General features: G+C 39.2%; 2 protein-coding genes across 11 annotated transcripts in view; one reads left to right on the top strand and one right to left on the bottom strand.

Moving 5' to 3' along the window:
* Window positions 1-4,674, top strand: part of CD99L2 (CD99 molecule like 2) — a 32,802-nt gene extending 28,128 nt beyond the window's left edge. For 3 of the 7 annotated variants that reach the window (XM_056359920.1, XM_056359919.1, XM_056359913.1), the window contains 2 exons: window positions 337-402; window positions 837-4,674. In XM_056359920.1, coding sequence (XP_056215895.1) covers window positions 337-402; window positions 837-901 — 131 coding nt within the window. In that variant the 3' untranslated portion in view covers window positions 902-4,674. The remainder of the gene's footprint in view (window positions 1-336; window positions 403-836) is intronic. The other 4 variants (XM_056359917.1, XM_056359916.1, XM_056359914.1 and 1 more) reach the window with 4 other exon arrangements.
* Window positions 4,675-7,276: 2,602 nt separating this feature from the next.
* The window catches only part of MTMR1 (myotubularin related protein 1), a 39,211-nt gene continuing 24,416 nt past the window's right edge, over window positions 7,277-22,071 (bottom strand). For 3 of the 4 annotated variants that reach the window (XM_056359907.1, XM_056359906.1, XM_056359908.1), the window contains 2 exons: window positions 21,081-21,257; window positions 7,277-8,545 (listed from right to left, as the gene is read on the bottom strand). In XM_056359907.1, coding sequence (XP_056215882.1) covers window positions 8,381-8,545; window positions 21,081-21,257 — 342 coding nt within the window. In that variant the 3' untranslated portion in view covers window positions 7,277-8,380. Of the gene's footprint in view, window positions 8,546-10,690; window positions 13,736-21,080; window positions 21,258-22,071 lie in introns of those variants that run through there. The other variant, XM_056359909.1, reaches the window with a different exon arrangement.

Raw genomic sequence — 22,071 nt, 5'->3', positions numbered from 1 at the left:
ACCCACCCCATGCACTTCTAGCTGCGCGTGTTAGCACAGCGATTAGCCTTGCTGCCTCGCATGAGAAGACGAAGCAAGAAACTCAGAATAAAAGGGCTGCTGCTAGAAGCTGTGCCTTGTAGGAAAGTCTCTGTGGTCACTTTAAAATCCAGCAATGCTTTCTCTGTCTGTGGTTTACTGATGTTTCTATAGCGCTGTTAATGCAGAGGAGGTTGCAAAAAGGCATCTTAGCTTTTACAGAAGATAGGCCCATTACCAGAGTTTTTAAGGCATCAAAGCAAATAAATCATTTTGACTTTCTACCTTCCCATCTCGCTCTCTATTGTTGCTTCTCAGAGGGACTTAATGCGGAATATGTGAAAGGAGAAAACATGGAAGCTGTTGTAAGCGAGGAACCCCAAGGTGAGAACCTTGCATGCCTTACCCTGTCTGCATCTGGCCACAAAAGCAGCTTTACTGAGGGACTTTATCCTAAAGTCCCTTGTGCTGTACTGAGCTGCTCTGTCTCTTTGATGAAGGCACCACTTAGGTGATGCTGCGGCTTTTTGTTACACACCGACCACAGTGGTTTTCCCCCTTTTTTGCAAACAGAAGAAAGCCGTGGTAAGAGACCAAGGAGCTCACGCTGCAAACAGCGGCCGCTAATATTTAGCTTTCATGTCTTCAGCCATCGAGAGTGTCTTTTACAAGAAAAGCATGATCCTTCTTGCAGTGCCAGATAATCAAGGCTGCTGCAAAAGCTTTTCCAGCCAACCAGTACTGGGAACCTGTTGCTTGTGCTCTGCTTCTATCGTGTGCTATTGTACTGATGATTTGGTTTTTTTCTTTCTCCCTAGTTAAATCTTCAGTACTGGAAACACAATCAGCAGAACCACCAAAACAAGACAGCGCGAAGATGTAAAGCATGACCCGGGGCTAGAAAAGAATCAGCAGCAAAGATCTTACATGCTTGTAATTTAGCTTTTTATTTAATTTGACTCCAAAGCTATTTAATGTGTATTTAAGCTTGAACTGGCTTCTTACTGCTCTAGGCTTTAGGGTTAGAGTGGCACTATGTGTTTTACTTTTTGTAAACAGGTATATGTTTACATTGAATTAATATCGTAGGTTTGATGTCCAGTTGTATGCAAACCAACAGAAGGTACTTCAGTAGCAGACGGTTTTCAGTTAAGGGACAAGGTCTTTTTCAAGGAGCAGAAGAGCTTACAGGTGTGAGGACAGTGAAGTGCCTGTAAATAGCAATCCAAAGCAAACATTCAAAGCCCTTTGTAAAGCACCTCCAGCCAACCTCTGCCATCAGCTATGGGCACGTCACTTGCAGCGGTGATGAAAAGTGCCCGTTTCCTGAGGGCAGACTGCAGTCCTTAGTGTAGCTACACCTAAAAATGAAGTGCCTATGGGGGGGTCCTTCGGTGGGGCCTGGGGCTGAGGTGGGTGACTCCCTGCTCCGAAGCCAGGAGTTGAGGATGCTTCACCACCACGCAGCGCCAGGCTTCTAACCAAATAAAAGGACCCAGTTTTCATGCCCACTCATAAATACAGGTGATAGCAGTGGGTGCAGCGTTCACTTTTAACAAATACTATTTGAATCCTTGGCTATGCTGGAGATCAGAATGGAGCTGATGGTGCCAGGCGATACAGTTCGTGTGATGCAAGATACCTGCACTGTCACTGAAAGGAAGACTGTGTGTTGGGATGCTTTCAAGGACAGGTTCCAATCTCATTCATGCTAGAACCAATTACAGATTTAACCCAAAAGAAAATAAAGTAGGTATCTGTTAAGACCTGTAACACTCACTACGAGAGAAGTCAAGCTTAGCCAGACGCAGTCCCCACCTTCTTTTACCAGCAGCTATTGAGAGCACTCCCTAGCACGTGAGGCAGAAACCCCCCAATACAAAGGTTCATCCATTGTGTCACCGACTAACCTTTAAAAGAAGCAGAATCTCCTGAGAGGATGGGTCCTCCATCACCGCCCTGCGTGGGGTTCCTGCAGCTTTCTGGGAAGCATCGGGCTGCAAGCGGTGCTCAGCAGGACACGGGGCTACCACCGCGGAGGCACACGATCCCACCCAAGGGCTCACACAACCCTCTTCAACGCTGCAGAACCAGTATGGAGACCTGCCCTTCGCTATCTTGCAAGAATTTGTGTTTACGTTTCTAATCCCTCCCCAACCCTTTTTTATTGATGCTAAAATGTGGATGCTGCCACTTTCTGATACATCTATCGAAATCGATGATTGCTTAACAAGCATGCTCTCAAACTAAGGAAAACTCCCTTCACGTGGTGTAAGAGGTACTCACTATTTATCTATCAGCCTGAAGCACGTGCATTTTGTACTGTTTTGCAAATCCCGTATTTTGTGAGTGTGTAATAACAAAAAGCCTTTCGGTTTGATGTACAAATTCACAGCTTTCAGGTAGACATGACTTACAGAAGGCCTTGCTGGGAGGTGAGCCAGGCTAGGAGCATTGCTGCCTCACAGCTCCATTCGAAAGGAAATTGCCTAGTAACATAGTTAAGTGTTTTGCAATAGCTGCACAATTCTTTATGTTCTTTTTAACACTTGCATTTTTAAAGCCTTACACTAGCGGAACAGCTACAGTGTTTTATAAGGGAGATGAGCTGTAGGGATATGTGGTCCCTCACGTGCACTCAGAACACTTAACGCTACAACAATACCGCTACGAACTACTGCTGCTTTGTTTTATGAACGCGTTTGGATTAGAAAACAAAAATAATTATTGGCTGCTCAGAGAGTGGAAGCAGAGGCACCAGAGGTGGGGTGCAGTCTGTGTTTGCTTGCTGCCAGGGCAGGCTTTTCATGGAGGAAGCGTGGTCTGCAGGGTTCGGATCCTGGCGCACGGCAGCTCCGACGCCGGCGAAGCCACGCAGCTGAGCGTGTGGATCGCCGTTTCCAAGCGCCGCCGCCTGTCTTAGCCAAACACATGTGAAAGCTGTAGCATAGGAAAATGTTTTTATAAAGTTACTGTAGGCGACATGTTAGAACATGGCATTGATGATCACCAGAGGCAGTTTTCCTAGCTTAGACCGAGTGACCATAATCCCGTTTCTCCTTTTGCCCATCGCCGGTTTTACTGCACTATGTACCTGTGCCCCCCACCGTTCGTCTAGTGGGCAGTGCTGGAGCATCCAGCGTCGCTTAAAGACCAGAGCACCTACTCCTCCTTTGGGGAGCTCTTACACTAGAACATAGGAGAAACACATGTCTAATACACAAAGACTACTTTAAAAAAAAAAAAAAGAAAAAAAAGGGCAAAAAGCTGTTTCATTGAAAAAAACCCACCCAGTTTTTAGAACTCAGAAGTTGCTCGTTCCCCCAAGGCCTTTTCTACGACTTTGGTGAATACTTATGCTTTAGTGTAATTTCCAGGTATGTGGAAAATCATAAATGCACAGTGAAAAGGAGCACTTTTCAAAAATATACAGTAACAGAATTCAAGATCTCTTTCATTATGATTTCCAATAGGAAAATATTGACAAATACCGCAGTAAAGAAATTAAACTTGGTCTTCTCTTCAAAACTGGACAAAAGTCAAAGTCTGATTATGCTATATGTCATTAAAGGCTTAAATTGCTTTTTATTGCGGTCAGTCTCCTTCTCCATCTAACTGTCAGACCAGTCTTTGAGAAATAGTTTTTTTTTTTACATCATCTGTATTTCAGGCATTATAGCAGCTGAGAGGATTCCTGTGTATTTTCCTAGTTGTGATCCAAGTTCTGAAACAACTGACCCAGCACTGACCTCTCTTAACTACTTTCATTTAATTAGTATCTATTCTCTAAATCTAGCTAGGTAATTGTAAAAGATCTTGCACTTAGGTTCTGTATACATGGTACGAACTTTCATACTTTATTAAAAAAGGCCATAAACCACTGGAAAACAGGGATTTTTTTTTTTTCCATGAGTCCAAACCTATATATACAGCTGTCCTGAGAGTTTATGTACTGCCTGTGCTGTGAGCTCTTTTTCTTACCGCACCTCACTTCAGCTTAACTAATGCTATTTTTAAATAGCAATAAAATGATTCAGAAAAGGTTTCTCAATTACAGAGAACTGACAAGAATTTAACTAGCTCTTTTCCTGTTGTTTATTTTATCAATTACTTGCATTTTCCTTTGGCGATACTGTAGTAGTTCCTTAATTTGAGATTTGGCAATAGTGAGTAGTTTCTTCATGTGAGAACACTCTGACATGAATTTCAGATTATTTTGGCGCTATAAACTCCGTCTTTTTCATGCAACCCCACTAATGAACCCTTATAACTGCTATTATTGTCATTCTTAACTACTCATTTGTTGTGATAAAAGCAGAATTAAGTCCATAATACCATTTCAAATTCTGAAAAAGTAAGATGACAGGCTAAGGCTTTAAAAATCTGCTTCGGCAACAAAGCAGGTTCAGGAACAAATGAAGTTCAGAAACAACGGTGGTGTGAAATTAGAGAATCCTTTCTTTTGACTGAAGTACTTATTACTTAAAAGGAAGGCATATTTGCTGATGCAGAAGCGATCTATACCAAATGAAGGTTGAATGTTATATTGTAAGAAAACAAGATTCATTTTGCTAACATGCATGTAAGGATCATGGGGGTAAAAACCAGAATTTGACTACCGCTGGAAAACACCGAATAAAATAAGTTGACTAGTAAGACAGCATAGACCTCATTTTTTGTTTTTTTTTTTTTTCCACATTGGAGGTCAACTGCAAGTGGTGGGCTGTATCCTTACTGTGCATCACCTCTTCTATAATGACACTAAAGACTTTATTTAAAAAAAGAAACCAAACTGGACTTTGTGAGAAAACAATTATCATTACGAAAACTTTAATTCACTGGTAAAGGTGATGTATTTACACAAACACACACGCATGCACACACGCTCGCTCTCCTCGGGTCAATCAGCAGCTGACTCTAGGCAGTGCCCCACGTCCCTGGCTGCACTCAGCCATGTGGTTTTTGGTCCTTTTCGCTGCCTTAGGTTTCCTGCAGTTTTCTTTGGATTTTCACATCCAAGATTAATCTCTCACGCAGTGCAAGCTAAGCTTTTGGCCTTTGTATAATGAGGCGGTGCTTAGTCTCACATTCAAAAAAGGTGGTTTGTATTTTAAACTAGCTGCTTCTGACTCGTATCTCTTGTAGCAATAAAATTCTTTCTTCCCAACTGCATAAACCTGGCAGTTAAGAGATCTCCAATATGATACCCACTTAGTTCAGCAGACGTGATTTCTCAGCAAATAGACATTTTCTTGCTTTTTAACACAAATGCTTCACCTGGGGAATACTCTGGATCACCTGTTGTACTTTGTCCTCTGCTGTGGGCTTGATGCACGTGCATGGGAGCTGTTATTCCTTATTTTGGAGAATCAGCCATTCTCAGTGTTACTACATACAGCATATGAACCGATACAGCTTTTCTTGGAAAACAAGAAAAACAAAACACTTCTTGTTTAAAGCTTTAACCCCTTGAGAAGAAGGCTGCCCATGCAGGGAACAAAACCAGGCAGACAGGAGTGTCTACCAGCTTTAACTTCCATTTTAATGAAACAACAAAAAATTACTTTTATCTACCAGGGAGGAAAAAGTGTAATTCAGTTCTGAAACAGGACTAAAATGGCAAAGTGTCTGATGCTGATGATTTACTTGACTGACTTTACAGGCAAAAAAAGATCTCGGTTCGTTACCAAAGCTTCATCACATTCTGGGACACCAGATCCAAGTTGTTCCCCCTCTCACATGTCATCGATAACAGGGAAATCCTACAGGCCAAATTTAACTGCTTGCTGTCTTTGCAGGTTCCCTTTATACTCAACAGAGTCAAAACAAACAAACAAAAATACCCACAAGCAAAAGAAGTTCCAGCTTTTGAATCAGAAGTTAATAGTTCTGTCCAAGGTGCATCAGAGAGGGAACAGGCTTCTGCTCTTCCCTCAACTAGTTCAATGCTGCCTTATTTAAAAATAAAAGATGACGGAATTAGTTGTTAAATCAATAGGAAAAAATCTGATTATCAGGAAGCAGACTGAGTACAAAGACAGTCACCTCTTCAATATAAAACTATGTTTTAACTAGCATATGCGAGCTATATACCTTGGAAAATTTCCATGCCAAGTACATCACAAAAACATCCATTGTGCTTACGCACTTAACAGCAGGACCCCTCCCCCAGCGCTCTCCCTGCGGATCAGAGAAGACTCACTGAGCTATGCTGAAACTTGTGGATAAACAGTCACTCAGCTGAAATAACTGGTATTCTATGCAAAACTGAATTCTCAGATTTTAGCTCTAGGAATCTAAGCTTTAAAAATCTCCAAATGCCTAAGCTAATCCAGTCATCACTTTTACAATAATTATAGAGGAAATGTTGTGATTATTAGCACCAATAAAGAGAAAAACTTCAAAAGATTTTCTTTAGCACTGCATTTTAGAGATAATGTGCTTTACTTTAATATACAGTTAAAATGTCAAGGAAATCTGAAGTATGGAAGCGTTTAATTCAATACCAGCTCAACATACTTTGGCAATGTAAAATTCACTGCTGGCATACTGTTTAGCAGAACCATTTTTACAGGAAAACATCTTTCATCTATTTGTAAAAAGCCTGAGGTTGATTAAGAGATGCAACACTGCAAGCCTTCCTAAACTTTGTTCTTGTAGGTATCTATTATAAAAAGCATTCACTATAATAAAAAGGACACGTTGAAATACCCTGGCACCGCACAGAAAACTTCTAAGACTGGATACAGCCCATCAGCCTTCCAGTTGAAGTCGCGAAAGCGTTCAGTGGCTCACCTTACTCATAAGTGATGTGCTACATAGATGAATGCAGAGAAACAGAAAAGCGCCACCGCATATTAAGAACAAACGTGCAGTAATAAATACTCTCAGACAGTAAAAACCACAGTCAGCACATAGAATCAATTGGCTCTTAAGAACGGGGCTTAATTCCAGCAGAACTTGGAGCAACACAAGCACGAGTCAAAAAGCAGAGCTGCAGTATTTAAGTGCCCTAAGGAGAAGAACCAGATTCTTACGAAGCACAGCAAGGAAAACAATTGAGAGATTTTCAGCATGCACCATTTCTGGGCCTTTCAAGAAAACCACTGAAAAATTTTTTACAAGGCTGGATGTTACAGTAGTCAAATCTCTCTGATACAAATATTTCGGGGGAGAGATGAAAGAAAGTTGGGAATGTATATTTTATATGAAAACACAGCTAAATTGTTCACTTTACAGAAAAAAATGCTAGCAGCAATTTATAAAACAAAAAGCCAAGAGGCTTTATTTCAAGAAAACCAATTAAGATCACATTATTTAAAAACTTTGTCAAACAAAGTCATTACAAGTTAAGGTCTTCAAAAGAGTTTGGACAGGCAGGATCCGTCTTCTGAACTTACAACTTAAAACCATGGGGGTATGCATATGTTTAACATCACATACACGTGTATAAATGCACACAGCCTTGCATTTTGTGTGTAGACTTTAAAACAAAACACGCTTAACAAAATGTGGAGCTATACAGACTATACAATTTACACAGCTGGGTGTCATTCAACCCCAAATATTACCATTTCCTAGTAAACAAACTTACTTTGTACAAGATCTTGACATGAATAAGTTTACTCCTCGCTCAGGAGGCTGAAACTGAACAATAAGCTAAACAGTCAAAAGACTTTATTTCAACTCGTACAAAAGGCATTAAAAACCCTAAAATACATGCTTTACCAAATATATTACATCATACAAGTCAGTGTGGTGTACTCAATAAATCCAGCTTAACGTCATTCACTTTTAATGGCATATTTAGTTGAAATGTAAAAGTGACTATACTGGAAAACATTTATTTTAAAATCAATTTCCAAGTGCATTAATTACCTAAAAAAAATAAATTGCTCTAGCCAAAATAAAATAAAATAATATATATATATATATATATAACTGAGTGAAATAAGGAGCTCCCATTCAGAAAAATGTCCTGTGTAAGCATCACGTGGCATTTCAACTGATTAGCTCAACTAGGCATGGTACCCTAGGCAGTGTGAGAGGCATTCTTCTGTCTACTTGGCAGATGGATTCCTTTTTAGGATGGTTAAATTGTTAGCTGCTCAAAAAAAAGTTTAATTTCACAATTGGTGATTTAGCTAGAATGTCAAAACACATGTGGGAACTGCCAACAAGAAAATACATCACATCTATTGAAGCTCTTTTTGGCCTCATCATGATAATATCAGACACAAAGTAAGGCATGTAGATCATAGCAATTACAAGTCACTCACAATCCTTTTGTGATGGGAAAAGCATTTCACCCTCCCCTCTGTATTACCTGACACGAATTTTTTCACATGGTGTTTGTTACACATCACACAGAGGTGTGCACAGGCGTGGCTGAATGGGAAGGAGATGAACCTCTATCAGAGGAGGAAGAAATGGATCGTGTAGCAGCTTCCCGTTGCAAATCTTCAACTTTCTTCTGAAGCTCCGTCCGGATGGCAAGAAGCTCTTTTAGATTTTGATGGATTGGAACCTGCCGGGTGAAGAAAGAGAATGCTTGCTTTGACTCTCATAGCGAGTTAGCTTCTCTAGCAACGCTTCCACTGTTTCCTTAAGTACTGCAAGGAATCCAACACCTATGAATTTCAGTATCTCAGTATTTTGGGAAAGTGTTTCTTCAGTCACTTGAAATGAAACACTTCAGCAAACCGTCCCTTTCTAACAACGCAACTGGCAAGAAACCTATTCAAAAGACTGTTTGCAAATAGTCTTGATGGGATACCAAATGTATTCCAAGAAACGTACCCCTATCCCTTGGCAATACCACTTGCACCTGAACTTAAAATGCCTTTCCCGGGAGCTATTTCCCCTGCCTGCTGGGACAGAACCTACTATGTAAAGAGAGGTCACAAAGCTGGCTCCGTACGGAGCATCTTGTTACTCTTCTAACCAGGCATCTTTCCAAGAGTCTGACCCCTTCCAGCTTGGCTGCTGCACTTTTCTCACTGACAAGTAAATTGTGCTTATAGTGGACCTCCCGGAGTCACACTCTAATAAACCTTTCATAGAAGTGGGTTGTACAAGTTCCTGCCACTGCCTCTGACGGTACCCAAAACCCACCAGAGATACACCACTCTGCATTAGAGCTCTAGGCTTTTTTCATGCTCATCTGGAACAATCAATATGCCATGGCCAAAGGAAGGTGCGAACCATAGTTTATTGCAGCTGGATCTGTTATCTCAGACAAGCAGGGAGAGACCTCCCCTTCTTCCAAATGCCACAGAAAGGCCCAAAAAGTTTGACTGTAAGTTGCTTTTAATTTATTTTATCCTGTACAAACTCTAATTGTTTATAGCTTTTAGAAACAGCAAGATGGGAAAAGAATTTAATAGGGTTGGTGAGACAATCATTGGGAAATGCAGCAATGGGAAACCTATAGATTGCGAGACCTAAGTGATTTATATCCTGAGCTTCTGGAATGCCAGGCTCCAACTGCATTCACCCACAATACTTCCTGCTGCTTAGGAGCGATTACAGGTCTGGGATACACACCTGAGCAGGAAATTTTCACATGGTGCTATGTGAAGAAGGTACCAAAAGCCAGAAAGGGCTTCTCCTCTTGCCATTAACACACAACCGAGTCATAATTTACATTTTTGTGAATTCTGGCTTTTTTAAGAAAGTATATTAAAAATTCACATGCATTTGATTTTGATATTTGCAAAACCTAACACTCATGTTTCTGAAACAGGAAAATACCATTTAATTTCTAACTTTAGTTCTAACTTAAAAGAATAAAACAGTATCAAAACAGTCTGGTTTAGGGTCAACTTTTTTTGACCATATACTTTTTCTTGTTTGTGGCTTAACCCACGAACACAAACTTCAGTGTATTCACAAAGTGCTGCTCCTGGTACCCTGGGAGTCATCAATTCATCCAACATGTCACCCCCAGCAATTTTAAAAGTGTAACTTTTTGAGTCTTCAGCAGAACAATCGCTGCACACTGCCCAGTTCCCAGTGACCCTGGACTCCTGCCTTTGCTATGCAATTGAATTCCTTCTCTTCTTCCAATCTTCTCCTGCAGCCACCATACAAATTCTTTAGCAAGTGAGACCACAAGTCTACAGGCAACAGTCTCCTTCATTAATCAAACAAAGCACTCCCTCCAGAAAGCCAATTTCATTTTTCTGAGATGTACAGAGAACACATGCACCTAAAAACACAGCAAAACTGAGTCTGGTGATGAAGTATGTCCAAGATGCTGTAGTACACACTATGGAAAATTCAAATTTCAGTGAAGATCAAGACCTTCTGGAATAAGCACCCCCCATTTTTTTTTCCCCTTTCCTCAAGTAAAAGATTCCTTCCTCATACACTCCCACTTCAGATTTCTTCTTTATGAAGACATTTTCCTGAAACACTTAGGTCTGTAACAGGGTGATTTACTATTGGCATCATTAGTCACGCAAGCCCTGGGTCATGAGAGATTTGTACACCTGATTTCTGCACAGCTTAATCATGATTCAGCATAACAGGCCAATTCTCTTAAGACACCTTTCATGCAGGCATTAGCCAGTGTGTTCCACTGCACAATGCTCAAACACTCTTATAAAGCAGTTCTATACAACTGGCTTTTGCCAAACCTACTATGAATCCTTTCAGGGTACACTACACAAAAGCTGCAGCAGAATTTGGTGTGTTGTGTAAACTCCTTTGAGGAGGAAAAGTGTGGCTGCACATCTCAATCCTTCTTCTGCATTCTCCCAGAACCTCATTCAACAAGACATATACTCAAATTGATGCAAATGGTGTTCTGCCCACATGTCCATCTCAAAGAACGGGACTGTCTTTAAATAAATTAGCTAAATAACTATAATGACATTTTAAAAGTCTGCATTTATTCAAGTCACACAAAAACTTCAACATTAAGATTACAAAAAATGCTCTCAAAAAATTAGGAAGTGTCAGAATTAAGATTACTTCTCCAAACTCAATCCAGTCTTCCTGTACTTCTGTATAAAATCATTGGTTAAATAAACATTAAAACACTAGCTTCCCCCTTGTATTCCTCATTTATTCAGTGCACAGTTTGATGCTACTCAATTAGTGAACAGTTATTCAATATTTGGTTTTCTTTGCAGAGTCTGACCCCATCCTTTATTTATTCTTCTGAACTTAAAATGCTTAAGTTTCCTTTTCTGTACTTTCATCTCATGTCAGGAAACAAATTTATTTCTGCAGCAGCCTAATGAGGTATGGGAGTACTAACACTTTTAGACCAGGATCTGAAGCAAGCACCTCTTAATTTTGCATACCTTGGATCTCAAATTGGTTTAACAGAGAACTCGGGGAATTCTGCAATTTGGCCTCAGGGGTACTGAGCAGGATGCCCAGTAAATAAGGAACACACACAGAGTGACCACTCAGCTCCTGGTGATCTCCCTTACAAGAGGAATCCTGTGGCAAAGGCAAGGAGAAACTTCATTTCTCCAGAGCAGCATCCTGCTCCCTCAGACACAGGACAATTCGTCCTTTGCAGCCATGCCCGCTCCAGCCTGCCTTCCCAGACTGTATTCCATGGGCTGAACAGAAAGCCAAGCCCTCCAACGCTCTAGAGCATTATTCACTCTTAGTTCCTATTCCCCATTAGTCACAACTCTCTCATAGACTCTGTATCAAATCCATCTCTCAGTCCTTTAATTTATTCTTAGTCCTTGAGAATTTACTGAGATTGTTCCAGCGTCAGATCTCCTAATTGGATGAATTTCTTCCAGGATACGACCAGGCACATTTTTGAAACATAATCTCTCTTACTAAAATCTCCTATTTGCCCTAGAGATGGAATATTTACAGAAAAACTGCTTCTCGCCCCAACAAAACAGGTCTACAATACCAATATTTTCATATGGGAAAAAATCTTTCTTAGTCACATTCTCATAAGCACCTGAGCCTGCTTGGATGAAATTTTACTGAACAACTCAGACACACGTACTTGGTGACCCAACACACATCACTGGAGTACAGCAAAGCTGTAAGCAAGGCAGAGTAAGGTCTTATAATGGAAGCGAAAAAAAAGGCTCACCTTTAAAATATTGGCCATCTTCTAATATGTACATGTTAGATGCAAACACTGCAAGACAACTCTACATAAATATCATCATGCCATTTCATATGGTAGCGTAAACGTAAATGGTTTTCCAATGTCAAGTCTTTCCAGAAAAGCTTCTTGCTGCTTGACGTTTAACAGCATCATGTAAATGCACATTGATGTAAAACAATAAAATTCCAAAAAGAGATTTCACACAGTAAACTTGCAACACATACCCTAATTTCATGAAATAACATGTCTAATTCAGCCTAGAGAAATCTTTAGCACGTTCAAAGTATTTTCAAGCAGCTGACAATGACTGATTTATTACTGATAAAGGTCTATGTTAAAATCACATACTCATGGGGTAAGAAAAAGGCAGTACAGGCAGCTGGAAGATACAAAAAAAGTCTTATGGAAGTTCTTATAAAAAGACCTGAAAAGCAGCCTGGCATGAGGAGCTATTTTCTCCCAGATGTCTTCAATTCTGCTACTTTAACTTCCCTTTTTTTGAAAAAAGCAAAAAATTCAAAGAATAACAAGATAGACAATGGTGCTAGAGGGAAAAAGGGGGCAAATGCCCAAAACAAAGCCTCAGCCTCAAGTCACGTGTATTTATTTTTTATAAATGAAAACATTAAGAGAATCAAATAGAACTGGAATTACACAGGTTTCTGGAAGCCTCTGTCCATCTTGGAAGGAGGAGGAAGGGTAAGAGGGTGAAGCACCTTCAAATAAATTTTATCACAAAAACATTAAGATAATAAAGAGGTTTAGTTCATTTCCACGTTTCCTAAGTACTTATTCCTAGGCAGACCTGTTGCTGCCAGTGTTCCCTCATACCATCCTGTGCAAATTCTTACAGATAACTATCTCCATTTTTGTCCTTCACACTATTGTATTTCAGCATGGATCCCTCTCTCAAACAAAGCCTTCTTCAGAAGGAAATGGGTCCATCAACCTTCACAATAACACCTGTAATGGCTTGCTGTGAACGAGGTTCTCCTTTACTCTGCCACTGTTTAGAATAAAGGGAAGTGGAAGAGTGACAGATTCTGTAAGGAACAAGATGTTTGGAGAAGATTGTTTATTTAAAGATCTTGTTACCACCTTAACCCTAGAAGTGTATACTTGCATAGCACAAGTACTGTCTCCATGGCAAGCTTTTATTACAGTCGTGTTAAGGCATCATATAATTGATTTGACTCAGATGAATCTGTTGGGAGTCTGACAGCAGACGTACTGTTTTCTACTCTCTCATCCTGCCTCTCAAATTAGGAGTGGAAGCTCAAAAGATGACTCTGGACCCACCACCCAGTGACATTCAAGTTAATTTTTGCTGCTCTGCTTCACTGTATCGATACCAGATTTTCAGAAGAGTGAACATCCTTTCCTTTCTAACACCAGCTTCTCAGTGTGCTGCTGCAGCAAGGCTGCTGGGCAACACCTGGCCACTACAGCCAGGTCCCCATCGCTCCTGTCCATACTCGGGGGGGGAAAGCAAAGACCTACTTTGCTGCACACGAGGAGCCAACACAGAGGTTTGTTGGGCTGAAAATGGGTTGGGACATTGCTCTTCAGGTCTTCAGGACGTGTTTCACATGTTATTTAAATTATCATCATCTCAATGTGCTGAAAAACAATACATTTCATTTCTGTTATTTAATAAAATATTCCAATAAAAAATAAAGTAGAAACATAAAGGCAAATATACTACATTTTAACAGATTTTGGTGGGTTAACCTCATCAAAACATTCTGCCATTTGATTATCTATAAGAAATAAAACTGGATTTCTCAAACCACATAAAATTTACTAAAAACAGATTAGAAGTTGATCAGCCCAAAACAAAATCGGCATTTACATCCAATACAGCTAGCAGTACCATCCAAGCAGGGACAGAGTAAGGAGTCTGCCAGCAGCACTAAGCAGTGGGGAAAAGGGCTTGGATCCTTGGGAAGTCTGACCAAGGCATTAACCAAAAAGCTGGCCCTGAAAAAGATGGAGAAGAACTTATCTGCAACACTTCAATGCTGGGTTTTTTTCTTCTTTTTAATTGCTACTGTAATATTGACTCAGGAACTAAGATGACTATGACTGGAATTGCATGTTGTTCCCCTCCCTAGCTCATAAGCAACTGTTTCCAGCCACTACCCAAACCCTGTGTCCCTAGTCCTTTTACCTGTCCTGAGCAACACTTAGCACTAAATATAAGCTTCATAAACTAACCCCGGCTGTCCATGATTCTACCATCTTTTTGTTTGGTTTTAAGCACTCACCAAGGTTTGTAGTCCCTTCCCATTCAAATCACTAGTCTTATTGTATTACCCTTCTCTCACTGACTTACCATAAGGAACTATTTTTTTTGTAAATAAACAAAAGAAACATTCAACTTACCAGGAAAAACTTATTTACCGAAGTTCTTGGGTTTCTCTAGCTTTTTAACGATTTGCATATTTGCCCATTTCAACATTCTTTCAAGTTCCCGGTCCAACTTTTCTGCCTTAAGCCATGTTTAAACTTAGAACCTGATCCCACTCCTCGTACAACCTATTCATCTCTGTCTTCTACTCTTGCACGTCTTCCCTGCTACTTGCTTCTTCTCCCTTCCCTTCCTTACCTATGATACTGCCAGTTGCTCTGTCTCTCCAGACAGTTTCTTCTCTCTGGTACGAGCGGTTTCTTTCCCCAGTAAGACTTGATACGATTCTCCCACTGCTAGTGATACTTGCAATATCTGAAACCCTGTCCCCCACCAGTAAAAACCAGCAAAATGTTGCAAAACTGAGTAAGCCAAGTAGCATTCTTCACTCAGAAAGAACTGATTGTAGGTTCCTGCAAATTAAGCAGTTAAAATGCGTGGGGTTTTATTTTCCTGAATAGCTAGCTTTTCTGCCTATTTAATTCAAAAGCAGACAATTTTCGTACACTTTAAAGATAAGGTACCTACTGCCTATAACAAGTTGAAAAATACTCAGAACACTGATAAAGAAACATTCTTTGTTGCTTAAAATATCATTGATATGAAAGCATTTTTTAAACTGAATTATCCGTATGTACATCGAAAGCAGAACCTGCTGAACCGCAACTCAGAACATGCCACTTCACAGTTATAATAAATTATTCCTGCTGAGTGAGGACTTGAGGAAAGATAAGGCTGTTTTTTTTTTTTTTAATTATACCCACACAGAAACTACAATTACGCTATACAATTTACATACTACAACACATATAAAAACCACCTAGACATAAGACAGCTTCATTTCCTAAAAATTTCAAACCTTCCAGAATTACTACAGCTCACTTTCAGTATTGATTTTCAGGTTTTCATTCCCAAGTAATCCTTCAGGATCCTGGAGTGCTTTTGGATAGCAAAATTTGTCAACACAAAGATAGGTATAAAAGAAATTACAATAGCTACCCACTTATAGTACCGCCAAGTCTTAATTGGATGGATATCTACTGTGTATTACTGTACTAGCTCAAGGACAGTCATTCACATGAAAATTGTTCAACAGTGAATGCATTCTGTCTTGTTCAGTGAGTATACTTTATCTACTTTAGCAACAGGGAAGAAAGGCTGCAGAGGAAAATGGTTATTTTAAATTCATTGCTTGACTTAAGACTGTAAGTTTTTCAAAAACCTACTCTGTGCACTGGAAAGACAACAGTATCTTTCACTTCAGCTTTTTGTTCTTCTTCATGAAGAGCTGGAACTCTGACAGATTTGCTTTTAAAACCTTGTTAACAGTATATTCATAGAAAAAGACAATCTCAAATGACGAAAACAGGTTTTCAGTAATAATCAATACTGCCACACTTATTGTAGAGGTACGCTCCTGGGAAACCTAGCAAACCCCCCTGGCCTTCTGGAAAAGCAATGACTAGCAAACAGAAATTATGAAACCTACCACGTGGGAACTGGAACAGAAATTTTTGCAAACGACTGCAAAGATTTCCAGACTCGGGAAACTCTACACGCTACAAACTGATGCCATTGCTTGTTAAAACCTACAGCCCATTTAGATGCAGACATCTGATAGATTGAAGCAATGCTTTGAGCGCTCACTCTTCAAAATATGTTAGAAGCTCCCAAAAATGAAGATTATTTGTACAGTACTAGTTTCTCCCTTTCTGTGCATGTTCTGATGCTGTGCTCATTACAGGATATAATTTTTTTTTTTTTTTAAATAACTCCAGATTCTTTCAGCACACAGGATAAGCAGTTAGTTTTGTTTTATTCTGTATCAATCGAATGCTGAGGGCTTTATATGCAGATGTAAGTTACCTCCAGTAAATCAGACTCTGGAATCTTGACTTAGACAACCAGACAGAAAGAAACTATCAGGTACTGTAAGAAACTTCCCTTGTCTCACAAGACACGCTGGTAAATGCAGGGATGGAATCTCCTTAGCTAGAGCAACACTTAGCTATCTAACCCACAAGCAACTCCTTCTCCTGATATCTCCTGCCTCATTCTTTAATGCAAAAGGATGGACTCAAGACCATGGATCGCGGACCAGCAATACCAAGCATTTCCTGAGCCATACGATGGCTTTGTTGTGCTACTTTTGTTGTGCTGTTTGTGTTTGATGGCTAAAATGATGTTAAATCAAATGTATGAACTTCGAAAATGTTACAATCGATGTCAACATGCTCAGAGAGGAAAATACCAGGTAGCGTGGCTGAAGACAGGTGTAAATAATACAAACACCCCACATGCCAGACAGTAAGTCATATCTTGTTATGTGCAGGATAAAGTATCTCAGTAATTATGTTTTCCAGTTTATTCTCAATGATTTTTCCAGTGATGCTTAGCATCTTATTTGTTCTTCTAAATATGCAATATTTTCTATTTATTGACACTGGAGTTCAGCTGACATCTAATCACTCGACTGTTCAACACATGAAATCCTTCTGCAATTCTATACACAGCATAAAAAAAAGCATCAATCATTGTAACCTATTTATTTGCTTTCCAGGCACTTCTACACATACTAAACAAACAGGTTTTTATTCATATCTTTTCCTATCCTTTTTTTAAGACAGCTGTTAACCTACAAACAGACTTTCCCTGGCTTTTCATGGAAGCTCCAAAGACTGCCTTTAGCAGATGATTCCTTTCCAGTAGCTGAACTGAACTTCTAGGTTGTAGATGGTGATAGCTTTATATTCTAGATGAAAGTCCACACACACAAAGAAAATAATTAATTTGAAAAACTTACAGGGATTCCTATGATATTATCTCTAGCATAGTCGCCAAATTTGCAGAACAGAGCTTGAAGAAAAAATTAGCAGGCATAGAAACATTTTAAAATCCCAACAATTAAAACAGAACAAGTTTAAGCCCTGTACTCCAAGGGTTAAAATGTCATTTCCCAGAAGGCATAAACCAACTAAACATGCAAATGTTGTGACTAAAATACATTCTTTTCCTTGCCTCTCACCTAGCAAGCCACAGCCTGAACTGAAAGGACCAGAACTTTTACTCATGCCCTGCATATATGAATGGTAAGAGTAGATGAGTTAAAAAATACAGCCCCTGCAGAAGTCATATTCAGAAACACCATTTGTTGTGTTGTCCCCACCTTCCAGAGTTGCCCAAGCAGATAACTAACTCACATCTGGAAGCTAGAACTCCTTACACTACTGTAAAGAGGTCTGAATGACTACATAGAAAAGGAAAGAGAAATACATGATATCAACTGAAAAAATTCAAAAGCATCATACTGTCCTATCTATTCCAGACTAGCAGGATCGTCTGTAAGCCCAGTAGCAGGTACCCACAGAGCACACACCTCTGTATGAGAGAATGAAACAGCCTACCTTCCACATATCACACACAAACACACATTTCCCCAGCCAAGGAAAGGAGAAATCTGAAAAAAAATTTTCTCAGTCAATGAACTCAACTAAGATACGACTAAAATCTATCTAATTTTCTTGGGACAAGAAGTCAATAATGATGTAACACCTCCAAACTGAAACCAAGGAACATTTTATTTCACTTAAGAATTAGAATGACCTTGTTGAAGCACAGTTTAGCAAAAAGGGAATCTATAAGAGATGTCCACATTTCACCTAGATTTTTCCATGGTGTTCACTTCTCAGACTCTTGAGCTTTGAACTCTATGGAAGGAGGCTGTGTGTCACCCAGTTGCATAGGATCTATTGCAATACAGCTGTAACCCTAAAACGGGGCTCTTGATGCAAACACCATCAAAACCACCAATTTAGCCTTCCACAAAATTTAGGTAAACTAAAGATATATCATAAGCAATCTTTTCTTTACAGAACACAAAAATGACGCTAAAGTCTTTACGTCCTAGTGCAATGAAGTGCTCAGACCTTACTGTACTGTTAAAGGTCTGATGAGATGCAGATACTCAGAGTACAATAAAGGGAAAATAAATGGTTATATCCAGTTACCATTCAGTAATTTATAAATTAAAAAAATTTAAAAGGTGATGTATGCTTATTTCCAATAGAAGTCAATAAAGTGCAATGATTAACTTCTCTCAGTCCATTTAGAAATTCAAGCCTCACTCACTAATCAAGCTGAAATTAGAAAACCCAAAATACAGCTGTAAACCAAAACCTGCCCTTCTGCTCTTGTGAGTTTCTTCTCCCATAATATAAAGTTGGTTGAAAACAGGTATCAAACATCCATGCTGATTATATATTGAAGGATTATTATTCATCTTCCCTTAAATTCAACTATTAGGCATTTCTCCTTTATGGTGAGCTCCTAGAAAACAAAAAACATTTTCTAGTTTCCTGAAGATGTTTGTGCAGCTGATAAAACAGCATGTGACGTTGCTTTGAACTGCTACTCATCAGAGCGCTCTTCACTCACATTAAATATTTCATTTTCTCTTATTCCGGTTGAAAATGAGAAAAACCATGTTCAAAGATATTCAACAAAAACACCCTTTATCAGTAGGCAGAGATGTCTATTCTTTTAATAAATCCACTGATCAAGGAATTTTTTCAATGAAAATATGTGAAGAGCTGCTGGGCATCGCAATGCTTATTGTCTTTTTTTTCTGTCACTGAACGGGTCTGAATGTTACTGAGCTGGCTAACGGTGTGAAACCAGACAATGCAAATACAGAAGAAAGCACACTTAGTATACTGTGATTACAAAGACTACTTGTTTGCATGAGTTTGTGCTTTCATAATTAGACTGGAGAACACAATTCTGCAACAAAAAAAAATAATATGTAATTTCTGCAGCAAATTTATCCAAGTAGATGCGAAACACTTCCAAATATTTGTCACAAATACCACATAAATTCAGGCCAGAGACAAGAGGAAAGGCACGATGTGTCTTTACAAGACAAAGCTAAGGTGGCAGAACTAAAAAGTCAAAACAGTTGTAGTAGTACTTCAAGAAAAGAAGGTGGTAGTAAAGTTAAGGCAGTCACCAGGATCATCAAATTTTGTTACCTTCAGCCTGCTGATTTGAGGGACCTGCTCCCAAAGATGCCCTGAAGACCAATGAGTCACACACACCAGAGTGCCTGCAGAGCGCTCCCCTGACCGGAGCGGGCAGAGCACTCTCCAACACAGGCAGTGAGCAGAGCTTGCCACTAAGTATATGACAGCTCTGATATTTTCTCATTCTGTCATCTCTTCCCCACCCTCATCTCTTCTGGATCGGGACTACCTTTCATGTGTGCTTAAAAAGCCTGCTTGCTTTCAGGGCCTACAGATCTCAATTAAATACAAGTAACAGACACCGCTGCAGGTCGACTGTATTAAAACATGCATAAATCACACAAAAAAGCTTGTTTTTCAGCAAGGTAAGGGAAAGATGGTATTTTGCTAAAAAGCAGATGACAATTTTACTTTAAACCCATAAAGACTAAAATACCCCATCTTTCAAGTTTTAATACATGCTAACAGCTAACAGGTACCTAATGGTCATAGGACTACATCATCCAAAACAGAACAAGTAAGGGAAACAAAGCAGTTCAGAGGAAACATCTCAGTGAGAAAGCAAGCCATCCAGACTTTTCCAGGACCTTGAAAGGTATTTCTCAGATGCCTGGACTTCTATCAGTGTACTGTCCTTGAAACTTACCTTGGAACACCATCTTTTACAACAGCCTCTCACTTGTGGGTGTCTAATAAATTTGAAACTCACATCTCACTCTAACTGGTAGAAGATGAAAGCAGCTTTTGAGCAGTCACTTAATACAGGTAATTTATCATAATATGCTTGGGGGTACCTTGGAATGTTACCTTAATAAAGAGATGGTGTAGCACCCTCAGATATATTACGGCTGTGACACAAACTGAATGTTCTTTCTTCAGACTTCTAAGCATGAGAGCATATGGAGTATTTGTCTGGCAAGATTTAGATTTATCTGAATAGCAGACATTACTTGTAAGAACAAATACTGGATGAATCAAGGAGCATGTATAGGGAGTGTTTAATCTTTAGCATGCCAGCTTGAAACCGTAAAGGTCAATTGAAAACAAGCATCTATGTGATGCTAAGTTTAGAGAGCTTACAAAATGTGTCAGTACATAGTGCAATTATTTCAAAAATTGCTGCTATACTTTATATCATTATTGGTAAAGGGCAAAACATAATTAAAAACTAAGGTACACTAAACTCTACCAGAAGGTTCAGGCAATAAAAGTACTAAAAAGTGTTACAAAGTATTATAGATAAGAAGTGTTAAAAAAGTAATCTTCTGACAACAAAGACCCTTAATGTTACCTTTCACAAGCCAGTAAAGTGATACTGTAACCCTATTCTGCCAGTGACCACAATGAAAACATTTTACCAAGTTTGAACACATCCTGCATCTTCTTCAAGAAAATCGCCTCGTTCCCTATCAGCTGAAATACGTGAAACAGATGAACACTTCTGAAGTTAAATGCTGCATTCAACACTGAAAAATAATTATTTTTTTAAATCTGTGCGCTCTTCACAAAAATACAGAAGTCATGTGAAAGCTCATACCTGAGGCCGCATCCTTGGGTTCCATCTGACGTAGTAGTTCACCCATAGTTCCAAATGGTTCAGACTGGCAACAGGATACAGGACATGGTTTTCATAGTTCACGTAGAAAGGATTTGTGAACTCATCTAACTGGCTGTTTATATAGGACCACAGCGATATAGTCTTTGTGCTTACCTCCTGATTGAAAAAAAATATTTAAAATTATATGGATTGCAAAACCTTAAGATATGAGGTTAATATCTACATATCAGTAATTCTGCCCGTAAAATTTACCTTATCTACTAGAAAGTTGCAAGCACTCTGAGAACACTTCCAGTAGCTGATCATTACACAGTCTTAAAACTTTAGCAAAACATTTGAATACTTAGTCTGGTCCAAGGCTAACTGAGCAAGAAGATTCAGGCATATTATTTTCAGAGACACTAAGGTCTAGTTGAGCAAAAGCAAGCTGTACTGCTTGTAATTTAGAGCAATGTTTGCAACTACTTAAATACATGCTTACACACTGACAACTAAAAAAAAATAATTAAATTAGCTTTGACAAGAAAATCAGTGAAGAGGTATGTAGTTTGGAAGATCCGAAACAGCATCCATGAGAAGTAATTATGCAATTCAGCCACTCGTTATTTGCTCCTATCAATTGATATTATGCTTTAAAATGCCTATTTTATCTTTATTTGCACTTCTGAAAGTTGTATTCTAAATGGAATCAGCATAATCATGGTTAGATCAAAGACTGAAAATCTGAACTTACATCAGATTCCTCTTGCAATTTTACACTCCTTCAGTGTTGTAAAGCATGTGTTTCTACTACCACTGCGTCTTAAATTGCATTTCTTTATTGAGAATTGCATCTGACTATTCATTTATGAAAGAAAGCTGTCTGGAAACCCTGCATTTGCTGAGAACATGTTATTCAGCTCCATCTTGTGGTATTTATATGCAACTTTTTCCCCTACAGAAGCAGTAGAGACAAACCAAAAGAACAGCA

The sequence above is a fragment of the Falco biarmicus genome, chromosome 14 (assembly GCF_023638135.1).
Source record: "Falco biarmicus isolate bFalBia1 chromosome 14, bFalBia1.pri, whole genome shotgun sequence".
Taxonomy (NCBI): Eukaryota; Metazoa; Chordata; class Aves; order Falconiformes; family Falconidae; genus Falco; species Falco biarmicus.
Note: the sequence above shows the minus strand (reverse complement) of the source record. Positions and strands in the feature narration are given on the sequence as shown.